The sequence below is a fragment of the Typopeltis vanoorti genome, chromosome 15, assembly GCF_054136105.1.
Source record: "Typopeltis vanoorti isolate ZY-2024b chromosome 15, IOZ_Tvanoo_1.0, whole genome shotgun sequence".
In the NCBI taxonomy this organism is placed as follows: domain Eukaryota; kingdom Metazoa; phylum Arthropoda; class Arachnida; order Uropygi; family Thelyphonidae; genus Typopeltis; species Typopeltis vanoorti.
The window spans coordinates 103,022,141-103,039,927 of record NC_143563.1 but is presented as its reverse complement, the minus strand read 5'-3'; the positions used below and the strand labels follow the sequence as shown (position 1 = coordinate 103,039,927).

Here is a 17,787-nt window from a genome sequence, read left to right as displayed (position 1 = left end):
AAAGCAACAACTTTCTTCAAACTTATAAGTTTTTACCTTTAAAGCAATATTTAAGAGGCCTTCTTTAGATTTATATCCTCTGGTGATCCTTCAGGTTCGAAAGAAATTCATTCAGAGAAATCTGTTGTTATCCCTTTTTAACTCTCTCTCTCTCTCTCTGTCGTGAAAACAAGTTGCATCGCATGTCAAAACGAACTACGTGTCACTGTGTTCGGAACGAGTTTCTATTATGCGCATGAGCGAACTCGAAACTAAACTGCTGGCATAACTTTTAATATTCTTCAGCGAGTATACAAACATCAAATATACTCTGAAAGAAAAACAGTTTTATTACCCAGTTTCAGAGTAGAAGGACAAATTCGTGATACTTCTTGGAATAAAATAAGTGCAGAGAGTACTAACAAACATAAAAGTTCTCGAAACTTATGTGTTCATTAGTGCTTTCTGGCACCGTTATGAAATATTATGAATTTTAGCAAATTTCTTTATACAAATATTAGTAACAACTCAGCAATACAAAATTCCATTCTAAACCTTATAAACGATTTTATTAAATATATGCCATTTAAAGAGAGAGACAAATAAAATGAATTTATTTATTCCTTACGAGATAACGGGCTACTTGTATAAAAGAGAGTTGCATTATTACGCTTGTATGTACACTGCTTGGAAAGAAGTCAACGGATACCCTCATGAGCAAGATGCATCGTGCCATGTAACGAGTCACGTTTTTGTAGCCGGTATAAATTGGAGGAATGTGACGCTTTCAAGTCAGTCCAGCTGTGTCCCAGTGGAACTGCGAAAATGGAACTGCCAGAGTCTGAAAGAGGCGTTGTGATAGCATGCCATATCGTAGGCCTATCTGTTCGGAAAATTCTAAAAAAAGGCTCACAACATGGGTGATTCGACAGTCCAAACTGTGTTATGGACTGTCGAATCACGCTACACCATCTGGCGAACAGATGGACTATGCTAGTGTGGCGGATACCCAGTGGACTCTTTCACGAGGATGCGTAACCCCAACTATGAAATTCGGAGGGGTCGGTGTGATAGTACGGACCCATTTTTTTTTTTTTTTTGGTTTTCCTCGGACATCTGTTTATGGTGCCACGAACATTGAACTCCGAGAGGAATCTGAACATGATGGACAATGCAATGCTTCCTACTTTGTGGTGTTTCTCTGGAACTGACTGGAGTCTCTTTCTCCAAGACAATGCACTGTGTCATAAATCTGCTCCTCTAACTGCGTGGTTTGTGGACATGAACTTCACCACACTTAACTGGCCTCCACAGAACTATGATCTCAACCCTACTGAACATCTATGGGATGAACTGAAGCGTCTGGTGAGGTTAAGGTACGTCCGCTCCACAGCAGCCCAGGATAACTCATTACATGCCATTACAGTAAGAATGGTCAAAACTTCCCAATGATCGGTATCGTACGCTTGTGGAAAGTATGCTTCGTAGAATTACTGAAGTTATCGCAGCGAAAGAAGTTTCTATATCTTATGAAGGTGCGTGATGGCTGTTTGTTCCTCATACTATGGTTTCTCTTGACTTCTTTCTAAGCACTGTATATAGATCCTATCATGAGACATTGAATGACTTATAAACATATCAGTGCTGTTCGGGTGGGGGCATTGCAAGTGAGGATTGAGAGCGATGAAGTTTATTGCATTCGTTTGAAGAGTTGCAGATTGTAATTGTTTCGGAATACTTTGTGACCAAGGCTGTTTCAGAGGGTAAACGTAGCTGGGATAAAGAGGAAGAAGAGAAGCAAGTTCAGTCTGTTTGCAGTTGCACTGACATGAGATGCTAGACAAGGCTCTTGTATTAACGGACATATCAGAAGATGGCGGAATGATGGTTGCTGCCAGTTCGTTGACCATTGAAATACCTTGGAGAACAGACACGGTTTCTGAGATAGAGGTTGAAGCGAGTTTCTCCTTTCGGCAACGCCAAGGATATTTAGGAAGGTTTTATGTGCACCACTCCACACGTGTGAGTAGCATCTTGAGCGGAAGCGAATATATCGTTTTTTTTGGAAGCGGAGAAAGCTATTGATGTGATGTGATAAGTTTATTCAAGTGGCTGGGGGTAAAGATTAGTCCAGGCCGAGTGATCTGATTCTCTCTGGTGATTTGTGTATTACTGATGGTAAGGGTAGATCAGCTGAGATCCTTTTTGTGAGAGACGCAAAACTGCCTTTTGGTAGCATTGAATTTAGTGGTCATATTGTCCAAAGCGAATCAGGCTATTAATATCGACAGAAATCAAACAATATTTAGGTGGCCTCTGTTTTAGGAGGATGGCATGACATACCCTTAATACATTTAAAATTAAACACGACATCAGTTTATCTGAAAATCTCAACGTTTTTAATTTTATAGATAGAAGACAAGTGTGTCTCGGTGACAGTAAGGTAACAATCGATAGGTTGATGTAATAAGAGTTTATTTGTTACAGTAAGGATATTATCTTACTGAAATTTCCGTGAGTAGACATATTACTTAAAATTATAATAACGGAATTAACTCAAGTAAAATATTATTTATTAGTAGAATTTTCGCCTGAGTATCACAGGCATCTTCAGTACATGTAAAAAGGCTAATGGAAAAAATAACTAACAATTACAAAGAGCGCCATCTAAGTAGCGCATGTAACATAACTAAACAATGGTGTCATTAAGTTTCCTAACGTATTTAAAAAAAAAACATGTACATATAAATAGATACAATTAAAAGATTACGAAAGATTAGTTGAATTAAAGAGTACTATCTCCCATAAACTGGACAGACGTAGACCATCGGATCTGTTTAAGTTGGGCGAGTGAATAAAGTTTCACATGTTTCTTTGTAAAGTCGTTCCATGAGCAACCGACTTTTGTGAAGGACTTTTGTCTTTTTCCATGAACTCTATGTCTAGTGTTGATGGCGTGCTCTGCAAGTCCAGAATGCTCAGGCTCAAGGTGTTGAATATACGACTTCTGTTCTTCTATCCGAATAAAAGCAGATCTTCCCGTTTGTCCGAAATAGGATAACCCACAAGGGCAAGGAATTTGGTAGACACCTGGATGACTTAGATTTCTCAAGCTTTTCCTTTGGAGAAGTGAGATAGGTGGAGATTTTTCTGATTGGTCGAAAGGCAACAAAAATATTTAATGGTTATATGACTTTCGCTATGCGTTCACTAATGCTTTGTACATAAGGGATAGGAATACTCGTTATTTCTTCTGTATTCGAAGAGGAAGATATATCAAAACTACTTAAAGCTCTTTTGATGAAAGAATTCTTATATACATTAGCTAGAAAAGCGGAAATAATATATTGCAATTCTTTCTGTAATAGTTCCTCTGAAGAACAAAAGACGTGGGCCTAATGAACCAGTATTTTAATAGTTCCCATCTTTTGACTGGGATGGTGATGAGATTCAGCATGAATATAATGACCTGTTTGAGCCTCCCTCCTATAGACCGAGAAATGTAGGCTACCATCTGGTTGCCGAAGAATTAAAAGGTCTAAAAAGGCTAATTGCTTATTTACTTCTACTTCTAGGGTGAACTGGATCCTTGGATGGAGTGCATTTAATTTACTGAGAAACTGTTGTAACTCATCAGAAGAGCCCTTCCAGATAGCAAAAATGTCACCTACATATCTGAACCAATGAATAGGTGTAGGTGAAATGTTGACAAAAATTCGTTGTTGAAAGTGCTCCATATAGAAGTTGACTATTGCAGGAGAAATAGGATCGCTTTATTTGATTCGATTGATATAACTTGTTTTTTAAAGGAAAAATAACCAGAATGAATTACAAAATCGAATTTTTTAACAATGTCTGAAGGAAATTGTTGTTGCAGTAATTCAATGTTGCAGATAAAGGAACATTGGTAAATAGTGAAACAATATCTAAATTGATATTTGAAGTGTTCAGATGAAGATCCGAAATTTTGTTTTTGAAATCCAGCAAACGTTTTAAATACGTAGTGGTTCTTCTAGTTGAAGAAGTGAGTAAATTGGATAAAAATTTTGAAATTTTATAAGTGGGACAACCTATACATCTACCACTGGTCTTAACGGAATGCCTGGTTTATGAACGTTTGGAAAACCATGCAATCTAGGTGGACGACCGAAAGAGGTTTTAAGTTTTCTATTTTGATCTTCATCCCATATAGATACATTATCTCTAAGAGAATTAAGTCTTTTTAATTGACTACCGGTAGGTTCCGATGTGAGGGGCCTGTAAGTTGAATAGTCGAGGAGTAGTAGAGACATTTTTCTCTCATATTCTCTTCTGTCTTGAATAACTACAGTTTTCCCTTTGTCAGCTTTCGTAATAATTAAATTATTATCATTTTTCAGTGATTTCAGTGCTTTTAATTGCGAGTAAGAAAGATCAGGACGAGGAGGCTTGGCATTAAAAAGAATTTTTGCACATTCAAAACGTGCCTTGTTAGCTATTTTTTGGGATAATGATCGAATACCTCTGTCTATGCAATGAAAAACATCCATCAGGGATACCTTATTCGGAGCAATGGCGAAATTATGTCCTTTTGATAACACAAGACGTTCACTGTCTGTTGGTGGACGGCCGGAAACATTGATAATTAGTTTATTTGTATTACAGACATTAGTAACGGATCTAGGAAGGCTCACCAACCCATCAAACGTACGCATCACGAGACGCATTAAAAACTTTACGTATGAAGTCGATATGTGCAGAATAATATGACCTACTGCCTTTACATTATTCCGATGAGCTCTTTGAGACTTAAAAACGTCTTTTAATTTACAGCAGTTAGGAATAAATTGAGCTATTTTACAGAGGTTTAGGAATATTATTCTGTTAACGCATTTAGCCTTTTTTACTAATATCTTACCGTATATCTCACACTGTGTGGAAGTGGACTCTTCGTAAAGTCTCGATATATGTTTCAGTAAGGATATACCTAGAGTAGACATATTACTTAACATTATAATAACAAAATTAAATCACGTAAAATATTATTTATTAGTAGAATTTTTCGCCTAAGTATCACAGGTATCTTCAATACATGTAAAAAGGCTAATGAAAAAATAACTGACATTTCCAAAAGGCTCCACCTAAGTAGCTCATGTAAGATAACTAAACAAGGGTCATTAAGTTTCCTAAATTGTTTCAAAACTTAACTTATTTATTCGGATAGAAGAACACAAATTATATTTTCGTAATCTGGAAGTGCTCTTCTGATGATTTACAACAGCTTCCGAGTAAATTAAATGAACTTAATCAAGGATCCAGTTCACCCTCGATGTTTCAAACACTCATTCTTTATCATGAGTGTTTGAAACATTGAATAACTGGAACGAATAAAACTATCTTAAGTGTGTTTATCCAGAATGGTATTTTCATTCTTGTATCCAGGCCATCCTCTGTTTGTTCGTTACATGAGTTGAAAAGAACACAGAATTATAAAATTAACAACGATGTTACATGGTGTAAAGTGTGAAAATATGATTATGAGTGTTACTTAACAGAATATGAATTACATAGAGAGAGAAATAACGTACTGATATTAACATTCTAAGATACTTAGACAAAAGTAGGTGTCCATGTATTGCTCTCTATATTTTAATTCTGCAAGTAATTGGGCAATATGTCTTACATTATTGGTTACCGCATCGCAACCATAAATACGGTTAACAAATGAATCACTGAGTTATTGATGTTAATACTTTTTTTAATGTGAATCCCAGTCACCAAAGGTTGTAACCTTGTTGTATATTTAATGCAATAGACGGGCTAAGTGTTAGATATTCTGGAAACTCTGAACTACTGATCAGAAACTCATCTAATCTTTCAGTTTCTTATTTCATAAAAAATAGAAATAAGAAACTTGTTAAGAAAGCTTGACTGGAGACGCTAAAGACTTAAATGAAGAAAACAAAAAGCTGTATATTTTGTGATGGGACAGAAGACGTACAAAAGTCGAATTAGTATATTTTACAATAATTTTGAATTTGTTCATATTAGAAACAATAAGATTTTTAAGGTGCTTATAAATTAATCTATGAATGAAAGCTAGTATTAAAACATCTAAATATGAAAAACAGAAAAACATGAAATGATAAACACTCCATAACTTTTTGATTCCTTAAGTTGATCGGTCGAATTCTTGATGCAAACAGAATTCACTTATTAAAATTTAACTTATGCTTTCAAAATATACTTGTTATGTGAGTTATTATCTCTAATTATTAAACTAAGAACAATAGAAATTTATTTATTTGAAAATTAAAAAGCAGAAATTAAAAGTAAAACTGACTGCGACTTGCTTTTTGTACAATAATTTTACAATAATGTTAGTTGTAGCATCTCCAGTGCTACAACATTTTTGCACTAAAGGACAAATTAAAAATTTGACACGCACGAGCAACATCCCGATTTTCCCATAAAGTGAGGTATATTCCGTAATTAATTTCGCTCTGTTTTCAGCAGTACACGTCAGGTTTTTCTGTGAATTGGTTATATAGATCAAGAATATTTTCAGTTGCAAATAGAAACCCCCAGAAGACTGTTCATGTTATGCACTTCCATGCATCATATGTGAACATCATGAGCGATTTTTCATACAATTCAACGGTAAACCCTAAATATTTTTGAAACTGCATGAAAGATGCTTGTAAGTAGGTATTATTAAGTATGATATTATGATGAGAGAAATGTGGAAATATTTTTAGAGAAACTCTGAAAGTATTAGTACGTACTGTGTAAGTGCGTATTTCATGAGCACATTCACCCTCTATGAAAATTGTTTTAAAAGAATTACAAATGATCCGACAATGTAGAAATCTCCAGAACATGCTCATTACACAGATCATTAAAACATCTACCACATCGTATTCTGTTAACACCAATGTACGTTGGTTGAGTCGTGGGGAGGGAACTTGTTCCTGTTGAATGAGTCAATCGAGGAGGACATTAATTTCAGTAGACAGCATCAACGTTGCAGTGAAAAGTACCAGTATGTCTCGCATCCATTACAAAAATACCATAATCTCTCTAAAATAATAACGATTGAGACTATTTAGTCCCAATTAATTTTTAGAAATCAGTACAATTTCTCAATTTCGGGAAAGAATATTGAAGTGAAAACTATACTGCGAATTTTAGGAAGAATAAGCTGCTACCGGACTTCCTCATAAATCTTCAGAATCTTTAATAATGCAGCATGCAGTGAGGTAGCCTTGTCCACTATCAGAATCAGATCCTCTATACAGGACGCTTATTTTATGATTTTAAATATTTTCCTGAAAACATTAAAAGGAAGTGACCGAAATATTGTCCTACACTTCTTAAAGATTAGGAGAAGGGATATTTCCTGGACGAGAGATATTAAGCAAACGCTTTTTCTGACGAAGAAAAAGCTGCAGAGGTCAATTATAATGCAGCGAAAGTAAAGAAACTAATGAGCAAGCTAATTAGTACATGCTGTCTCTCTCTCATTTAGAATATTTCTCAAGAGTAATACTTTTGTATTACAAAGACAACCGACCATTTCGGCGAATGCATTGTTTGTACTCGTAGATGATTTATCTGTTTTGCGAACCCCGAGTTTCCTGTTTGGTTGGAGAAGAGGCAAAACCAGAATGTCTATAAGTTGCACGTGTTCTCTAGTCATGGAAAATTTAATCCCTGTATTAGATAGGTTAACCAATTTTTAGTCAAAACTATTGCAAAATGCATCTTTTTATAAATTTCTGGTTCATTACGACATTGATCACTATTATTTAATTACAAAAATGCAAAAGATCAATGTAATTTAATCATTATATTGTATAAAAGGTACATACAATTTTTTTTATGTTGACGATCAGTTGAGCAAGAATCTATGTCTCGAAATAGCAGTATGGGACACATATTTATTGAAGGCCTTCTATTTGTCACTTCAGGTACTTTTTCGTGAAATTAGTCGTCAATAGTTCACGACTAATGTGTTCACATACAAGAAATCCTTTAAAAGCCATTAACATATTTCAATAATACTCTTATCTGAATTATATTGTCATAATATCCTAAATAACTCATCTGTCTTCTTTCCTTTGCTTTCAACTTTCGCAAGGTACAGTCACAAAATAAGATCACTAACATTGATTTCCAAATTGCCAGAGAACTGGTAGTAATATACTAATATAATAGTAATTAATCTAAGTCTATTCAAATACTGTTCAAGGACTCTCTGCAGTATCGTCAGTGCAATTATTATACCTTAATTCAAAACATCTACACGGTTAATGATTATAAAAATGGTTAGCAAGTACGAGACGATACAATATAATATACTAAAATGTACAGATTGGTTTTCTTCATTTAATTCTTTTGTTGTTTTTATAAAATAGGTACACGATTTTCAGAAAGATTTTAATATGAAAACAGCATACTGCGTTTTGGTACAACTCCAGTTAAATATTAGCATGTCACAATAAATGACAAAGAACTGTACGACTATTCTCTCTTGGCAGAGATGAAACTGGGTTTCATTATACGATTTTTCAATCATAATTTTTTTTGTGAGTTATAATTGTGGCCTTTCCTTTGATAAGATCCGCACCTTTCTCAGCAATCATAATTGATGGCGCATTTGTGTTACCAGAGACTATTTCAGGCATGATGGAAGCATCGATCACCCGAAGTCCATGAACACCAATCACTCTAAAAATAAATAATATAAAACAAGGTTTATAATAAAAAAAATTAGCAAATATTTATTTGCAACTTATAAATGCACGGCACATGAAATGGTGGTTGGGCATTTAGGAATTCTAGAGTAACAAAGGGTATGAGGGGTGTATCATCGGACAGATCTATCAGAGTGCAGAATCAGTCTGATGAATCTCTTCAAGACTTTCGATGAAATTACAATTTGTGTAATCATGTATAATAGTGCGGAAATGTTTGTACTTCGCCACAGTCACAATTTGAGCTATTAGAGAAATTCAACTTATATAATAAGTTTATCTCTCGCATGATTGGTTCTGATTCTGTTCAGCAGTAGTCAACTAATCTCTGGTGAATTTCTTTAAATCCTGGTTTGTACACGTTATGTAAAACATAAAAATAATGAGACCGAAAGAGACTTTGCTGATGCGATTTACAATTTTGTGTATAAAATCTTGTTTTTAAATGGATCCTAGATTGCTGAAAATTACAATTCAAGCTTGAATTTATATGATTAACCCTTTAAGTAAATTCATTTTAAGTAAATTCTAAATAAAAATGTCCAGAGTAGTATTTTGCTTAGAAATGAGAATTGAGTCAGAAACTTTATTACAAAAATTGACACAATTTTAAGCAATAAGTACAACTCTATTATTGTGAAAATTTAGAATTTGAGAAAGGGAGGCTTTACACAAAGTATTGACCACCATAAGCAAATACTAGATTATGTTTTTAATCAAAGAAACCGCCCGTCTAATTCTGTACGTATAGTTTAAGCACATGTCAAAAGCACGTCCTTAAATTTTCGATTGCACAACCTCATTTATGTAGTTACAAATTAAACTGTTTTGAAAAAATAATCTTAAATGCGATAGTATTTAGCAATAATGGCGAAAGGGAATAAAACAAAACACGGTGGACAGATAGAACCGTTAATACGTTAAAAAGATCACCATTGTTGTGTGCCACTGCTGTCGCCTCACAGGTAATTCCAGTTGCAAGCTGGCAGCTACCATGCGAGTGTGGTCTAAAGCAGGTGTCCGTGAAATTATTGGGTTTGTTGCAAATAAAACGGGCTTCACCAAGTGACATTCACATGAACTAGTTGTTGTGTATGGAGAAAAGGTGATGTCAAAGAAGCAAGTGTGTTTTTGGTGCAATGAATTTAGAGCGGGCCGTGGTACATTAAGGATCGACATCAATTGAACGAGACTTCATCAACAAGACAGAAGACAACATTTCGCGCATTTAGGGCATCGTTCTTGAAACTACGTGAATTGCACAGGTGGTGCACTTGAGTAAGTTCACCACCTGTGAAACGAAATTGTTCACTATGTCCATGACTTTCGAAAAGTGCGCTCCCGCTGGGCGCCCCGACAATTGCTAGAGGAGCAAGACAACGCGCATGGGGATGTGTCTAGAGAATCTGTTGCAGTACAGCAGTGTTTCTAGATTAAATACTAGATGTAGTATTTGATCTAGTACGCTCCCACAGGGGGGCAATTATAAAATGACGTTGCATTCGTCACCTCATCACCGATGTACTCAAAAAACTCACCATTGTGGGCGATAAATTGTCGACGTTGCAACCCTGACTTTCCGAGAAAAAAAGCTGACATCACTAGTACAGCAGTTAACATAAATACAGTATCAAGAATAACTCTCAGAAAAGCAAAATGATGAGTCTATTAGAACTTTATTCAACATAAAAGGAACAATGGCATAGCTTTCTGACGAAAAAGCCATGCCGTTTGCAAAACTAGTTGAATTTTGCAAAAAAAGATACTGTTGCCCCTCCCGTCGTCATATTTAGTTGAATGTGGCTTTAGTGCTGTAAATGAGTTGCTACTGAAAAAAAAAAAAAAAGAAATCTTCTCGATATCACAAACCATAGGGATTTGAGATTGAAAATGACTAAATGAGTACCTCAAATAAAAACTCTTTGCAGCAGACATCAAGCTCAAGGATCGCATTAACTTGGATTTTATTTTCCCGATTCAGTGCGATTTATGTTTTATAATATACAAAGTGTAACATAAAATTTATATTCATTAAAGAAAGTCAAATTAAAAAACAGTTCTATCTATATTCCTTTTTTTTATTTGAAGTACATATTTATATTATACTTTTTCAGAACTTGGCTGACTATTATGCCAGAGGGGGGGGCATCAAAATCTTCGAGGCGTTGAAGTGGGGCGTGATCCAGAAAACGTTGGGAAACACAGCAGTACAGTGATAAAGACGATGATTTTATCGCTCGCTTCTCCAGTAGTTAGATAGGGATAAAATGCCCTCGCATACTCCCTTGTAAGGGAATCAAAGGGGTTAGCGGTTTTTTATTTAATAAACATCCTCAAGAAAAATTATCTTACTTTTCTCTCGTACTACTAACCAATTCAATGCAACTTTGAATCCATTCAAAATATGCAGCAAATTTTTAGCGGAATGCAAAGAACGAGTATATTTATATGCTAAATTAAATCATGTTCTTATTTCAGTAAAGTATTAGAAACAGAGTTTCTAATTTCTATTCTATCAAAACAAAGAACTATATCTGGAATTGTCAATTACTCAGATTCAAAATAATCTCCCTCCAACTCCACACAACGTTTACATCTGTCGCACAGGTGTTCGAAGGCACGGTAGAAGGCCTGAACGGAACCTTCCTTCAGTGTCTGGGTCAAACCGCGTTGGATTTCTCAAAGATCACAGAAGCGTTCCCCTTTCAAGGAACACTTCATCAAAAGTCTGCGGGAGCCAAATCGGGCGAATGGTGTGTGTGTGTGTGTGTGTGTGTGTGTGTGTGTGTGTGGGAGGGGGAGAGCGAAACTGTTTGATCACACAGATCGACTTCGAAGCCAAAAACTACTTCACATGCAGTGCACGGTGTGCGGGCGAGTTGTCGTGCAACAGAAAGCAATTGTTGTTGTTGTGAAACAGTTCTTTCCTGACACGTCGTATGTGGGCGTACAAACGTTGCATTACTCCTAAATAATGCCGAATGTTCACTGTGATGCCCTCAGGAAGTGGATAATTGTAGCAGCGTTCAAAAAAACAATGACTATTGTCTTGACACGTGATTTTTGGAACCGGACTTTCTTCTTCCTGGTGAGAAGACGTTCCACGCCATTCCATGCTCTGGGATCAACTTTCTTAACCTGTGAGAATCCTTTGCAACACATCACGCTATACGTTAGAAGCGAGTGCGTGTTGAAGTAAGAGTGTGTGAATGAAAATTTGAAAACATGCAACCTCTTGCTCTCTCTCTCTCCGTTCGTATGTCAACGTGTGCGGCACAAACTTCGAACAAATCTTCCTTTTGGGTAAATTTCTTTCTAAGATTAACCTGACCGTTTCTTTACCGACACCAAGCTGTACAGCGAGTAGACAAGTGGTTATTCGCCTGTAATGAGCAACAATGTCCCTACCTTTCACCACATTTGGGGGAACTGGCCATCCACAGCGTCGTTCATCTTCCAGGAACTCCCTCCCTCTCGTTAAACATTAAAAACCAGTGGAACACCTGTGCACGGCTCAGGCAGTCATTGCAATAAACTTTTTTTTTTTTAGGTCTTAGTACACTTCTGTAGAAGTAGTTCCTAATTACAGTAACATTTTTTCACAGTTCTTTGCTCCGTCACGCAACTTCTGACACCCTCCACTCACATACTGCTACTTCAACGGTTGCCACACGAAAACTGCTGCGTCACCCCATTCGAAAGTTGTACCAGCAATTTCAACACTATCTAGGGGTCAAAACTATAGACAAGTTTATCACTTTTATTTAAAAGGCTGTCCTGTAAAAAACCAATCTCATTACTTAACGGAAATACTGTGTATACAGAGAGCAGATGGCTTGTAAAGAAAAGGTCGAATCCAACTGGATAGAGACTCAAGTATAATGCATAGCATCATATACAGTAGATGTGAAGAAAGGGTTCTTTTTTTTTGTGCGTTTTGCGATATATGAGTAAGTTGATGTATGGTCAAGTGCTTTATGTAATGATGCTTAGTGGTGAAAATATGATTGAAAACAATTTTGTCAAGCGCGTAATAGCAGGTGTCTAGTGTGTGCGAAGAACCACGGTGTGTGGTCGTTCCCTTCGCAATCGAATCTCGTCGCCCTGGAGTCGGAGGTGCCAATCCTTGGAATTAAAGAAAGTTGAATTCTATATGCATAATCTTCATTTGTGGGCAAGTGTTTTCTTCTTTTATTGTCTATCTCTGCTAAAATCCTAACTCTGAAGAATACAGTTAAGGAACAGACAAAAGCATCTTTTCAATATTTTAAACTCTACCTGGAATGTGATATTCTCGTGACTTAATTTCAACATTCATACGCATTAAAGTCAAATCTTCCTCCCGCTATTATATTGCTATCAAATTCTTTCTCAATAATTCAAAAAAAAAAAAAACTTAAAATATTTGGAAAGTAATACTTCCCTTTAGAAGTATTACAAATTAACTGTGCTACCATTATTACAGTAATATGTGGAACGTATACTGGTTTTCGCTTTTGCCTTTTACACCTTCTTGCTTTCTTTAGACAGAAATTACTTAAATTTCACTCTGATTATTTTGTAAGGATGTTCACAAAATGTCTAACAGGTTGAGTAATTCATAATTCACAACATCCCTACTTATATTTCCAAGAGAGAGAAAGGAAATACCTTGACCTTTCCGAGCTATCTGGCATGTTCTGGAGCAGTGTTTCGCAAACTTTCAGTACGCGCGTACTCCTTTTAAAATTTTAGCAGAACGAACCGGCATACCCCCACTCTCCCATTTAGGAAAAGGCAGTTCTTTCAAACATAAATAAATTTATTTTTTAACATTCGCGGTATAATAAATTACAAACATGTGAAACTTTCTTTAATAATTAAATAACTTTTAGTTATACATATTCAATATGAATACTGGATAAAGAAAAAGTTATGAAATTTAAAATATTCAGAAGAAAAAAAAGTTTAATCAGACGAATCAGTTTCTTTACGGAAGATGTTAGTTTGATCCAATCCGGTTCCATATTTCTTATTTTTAGCCGGACTTTAAAGAAACGTTGCCACCCACCAGTTATACCAGAGGCAAATCAGACGATGAAGTGAACTGACAAAAAAAAAAAAAAAAATGAAGATGAGTCCTACAATTTGAATTCCTTAAATACACTACTTGTAGGAAAAGGTTTAGTGACTATAAAAGCCAGCTTAGTAGATCTTGTATAAGAACTCTCTGATAAGCAGAACGAACAAATGAAGAAAAAAAATTAGCAAATATGAGGATTCTGTTAAATATAATAATTAGCAGTCGAAGAAATCTTGCAAACGGTAAAATACATCAAAATTAGTGTTAAAGTACTAACTGACAGGCAACATAATTTGATTAAAGAGACATTCGAACTTCGTCAAGAACTTAATTCCCTAAAACTACAATACGAACTTTCAAATCAGCAACAATATAAAGATCTTGTCATAAACGGTCTTCCTGAAACTGCACCTACAGAAAATCCCAGAGACGTAGTTTTAAAGTTAGGCCATGCAATCGACCCCCCCCCCCCACAGCATAACGACATTCAGACGTAAATTGGATTCAGAGGAAGAGAAAGTTCAATCTTTCCAGTTCATTGACACGTCATGGCATTCCAAATTATCGTGTGTGTGGGTGGGTGAGCGCGCGCCCGCCCTGCGTGCCTACGAATGAATTTCTCATTCTACGACTGAATATCACACCTATCAAACGTCAGCCTACTTCCAACACAGCAATCAAACCAACAAACAACTAACCTGCGTCATCCTCACATAAATTACTGAAAAGCTTCGAGGATGCAAACTGAGACATTATATCTCAACCGAGATCAACAGAAAGAAAAAAAAATACTCTTATTTAAGTGCTGTAGTTACAGCGCTTAAATACATTAAAGCAAATATATGTAATTTATTGTTATTGTATAATTACTTTAAAAATGTAATCTTATTCAACTGTAACTATAATTACCAACTGATGGTAATATAATAAAAACTATTGAATTTTTTTTTTCCTTTCATAGAAATCTAATGTGGAAAATGAACCTTAATTTACTAAGCACTTTCGTAAAATAACATGTTGGATTGTCACTTAAGACGATTATTGTATATATGTAAATATCTTTGAGATAAAAAACAACAATAAAAGTTATTTATATTTTATTTTTTATTTATATAGTTATTTATTATACAAAAAATTCAGTATAATGTTAATTGTTTATATTAAAAGAACATGTACTATTAATGCAAAATATAGAGGCAAAAAAGTATTATTAAAATTTTTAATTGAAATGTTATGTAGAAAATGAACCATATATGAAACACTTAGTGCGAAATTTTGTAAAAATTATAAGTTGGTACTCAAGATAATTATTATATATATGTAAATATTTTATAAATTAATAAAAACATTATTATTTAAAAAAATATATCATAAAGATGGTGAAACAATCGCTGTGGACCATACAATTTAAGACAAGAGTGATTCCGAAATTTACCGGATTACTTTTAATTTATACTTTTAATGTAAACAGTTCGAATTACGTGCTTAAAACACGATTGCACCTCAACCAGACGCAGGCCTGACGAAAGTCAAAATAATAATAATAATAATAATAATAATAATAATAATAATAATAATAATAATAATATATATACAGGGTGTTCGGGATAAATTTGACAGTTTCGTAAGGAAAAAGAAAATCTTCTTTGTATCTATTAAATTTAATGAATTGACAAAAAAACATTACAGGCAGAGTTAATTACAATACTATCAACAAGATTTACTCAAAATAACCACCATTAGCATCGATCATAGCTTCAATTCTGCTTCGGAACCTCGAACAAGCTGATGCTACAGTCTCCCTGGGAAGGGCCGCAAAAACTGTTTTAATTTTATCCATTAACTGGGCTTTTGTATTACTGGAAGTGCGATTGGTGTCTTTTTCAACTGCGCCCCATACAAAATAATCCATGGGGTTAAGGTCTGGGGAGTTTGGAGGCCAAACATTTGGACTGGTGAAGTCGTAGAAATTTTCAGACAACCATTTTTGACTTTTCCCAGAGGTGTGGCAAGGGGCCGAATCCTGCTGCCATACATACGGCCTACCATTGGCTACCCTTGTTATCCAGGGCTTGACTACAGTTAGCAACTCCACGAACAAAGCCCGAATTCCAATGCCAGGGTTCTTCAACACCTGTTCCTGCAGATTTGCGAGGAATTCTGCTGTACGAACGCAATCAGATCGTCTGCTAGGGATCTTTCTTCTTGCTACATCCTCGTAGTCACCATTGCAAGTCTCTAGTTCATGCCTGATTGTTTTTACTGTATTCAGGGAGCATTGGGAAGCAGTCGTAATATCCTTATTTTGATGGCGGGCACGAATCATCATGATACAAGTTATTCTCTTCCATGATTCAGGTGGGTTCCAGCTATCCATCCTTTCTGACATCTTGTATATGAATGAAGAAGGGTCCAAACTTTTAAATGAAGAGAAGTGTGTGTTAATACATGTAACTTACGGAAAAATATAATTAATTATAAATATGTCAAATTTATCCCGAACACCCTGTATATATATATATATATATATATATATATCAGTATCTTCATTTATATTATACACCGTACTGACTGTTTTGTTACATAATGTGCGTTCGTAATTCATCTACACGTAATTCTGAGGATTACGTGTAGATGAATGAGGCGATTTTATTCCCACCGATTTTATTCGAAGCTTGGGTTAGCTTTTATGAAAAGAGTGGGGTTAGCCTTCACTATTTATGTTGTTACTGTTTATGGATGGGATGCAGGCATTGGATCCTGGTGATTTGTGATGTGTATATTAGTGTTAATGGTATATTAACGTTGTTGGTATATTTTACAGAGTTCGTTTTTTAATGTTCTGTAGTGATCTACGTGTTTTAACTTTCTTGGTAGGTTGTTGAGTTGCATGGGCATCTGATGTGATCTTACAAAAGAACCGTTTGAGTTGTTGAAGGGTGTGGGGATGTAGAGAGTTGTTGTAGGTCGTGTTATACGATATTTGTCTCTGTTGTTTCAATAGGTGGTGTTGAAGTAATTCCTTGTTAATGTCATGTAGTGTTTCAGGTTTTTAATGCTCAGAATTCTGTGTATCGCCATGTGCTTGTCGAATATTGGTTGTTGCGTGCAAGGTGTCCAGATCACTGTTGACACGATTTTCCTGTGTAGTGTTTCTAATTTTGTTACGTGGCTGTTTGATGTATTTGAATAGACTGTTATTCCGTATTTGAGTAGGGATTCACAGATACCGTGATATAGGAGTTTTTTATGTTAGGTGGAATGTCTTTAACTTGGAAGAGTTTTGCTGCGATGATCCGGAGTTTGGTGTGTAGGTATTCTATATGTTTTGTCCATTTAAGGTGGGAATCTATATAGAGACCGAGGTATTTTGCGTGTGTTACAGGTTTGATTTCGGAATATTGGCAGGCATTTTTGTTGTTAATGCAGCGGTATGTGTGACAATGTATCGATAGTGATGCAGGGCGTATGATTCTTGGGTTGTGTATTATCAACATCCGTGTTTTGGTGCCGTTGATTAGAATTGCGTTTTGGTGGAAGTATGTTGTGATTTCGTTTAGGTCTTGTTGTGCTTTGCAGAGAGCTGTGTTCATGTCTGTGTGGATTGTTAGTAGTGCAGTGTCATCTGCGTACTGAAATATTTGACTTCTTATGGATATGTTATGAACATCGTTAATGTATATATTGAATAGAGTGGGTGATAATATGGCACCTTGAGGTACACCGTGTTTTACTTGTATACTCCGACTGTAACATGTACCTATTTTTATTACTTGTGTTCTGTTTGAGACGTAGTTCTTGAACCACGTATGAAGTGTTCCTCTTATACCTATTGAGTATAGTTGAGTATTGAGTATTGGTGAGTAGTATGTCATGTTCAAGTGTGTCAAATGCTTTGGTTAGGTCCAGCAGTATAAGAACGGCGTACTTGTTTTAGTCGAGAGCTTTGTTTATGTGTCGGCGATGTCTTCTAATAGAGTAATGGTGCTTTTTGTTTTCTGAAAGCCGTAT

At 35.5% G+C, this 17,787-nt stretch overlaps 1 protein-coding gene across 1 annotated transcript in view; it reads right to left on the bottom strand.

The window, feature by feature from the left end:
* Nucleotides 1-8,528: 8,528 nt before the first annotated feature.
* The window catches only part of LOC150099041 (glucose dehydrogenase [FAD, quinone]-like), a 43,889-nt gene continuing 34,630 nt past the window's right edge, over nucleotides 8,529-17,787 (bottom strand). The window contains exon 11 of the mRNA XM_090405800.1: nucleotides 8,529-8,688. Coding sequence (XP_090261926.1) covers nucleotides 8,529-8,688 — 160 coding nt within the window. The remainder of the gene's footprint in view (nucleotides 8,689-17,787) is intronic.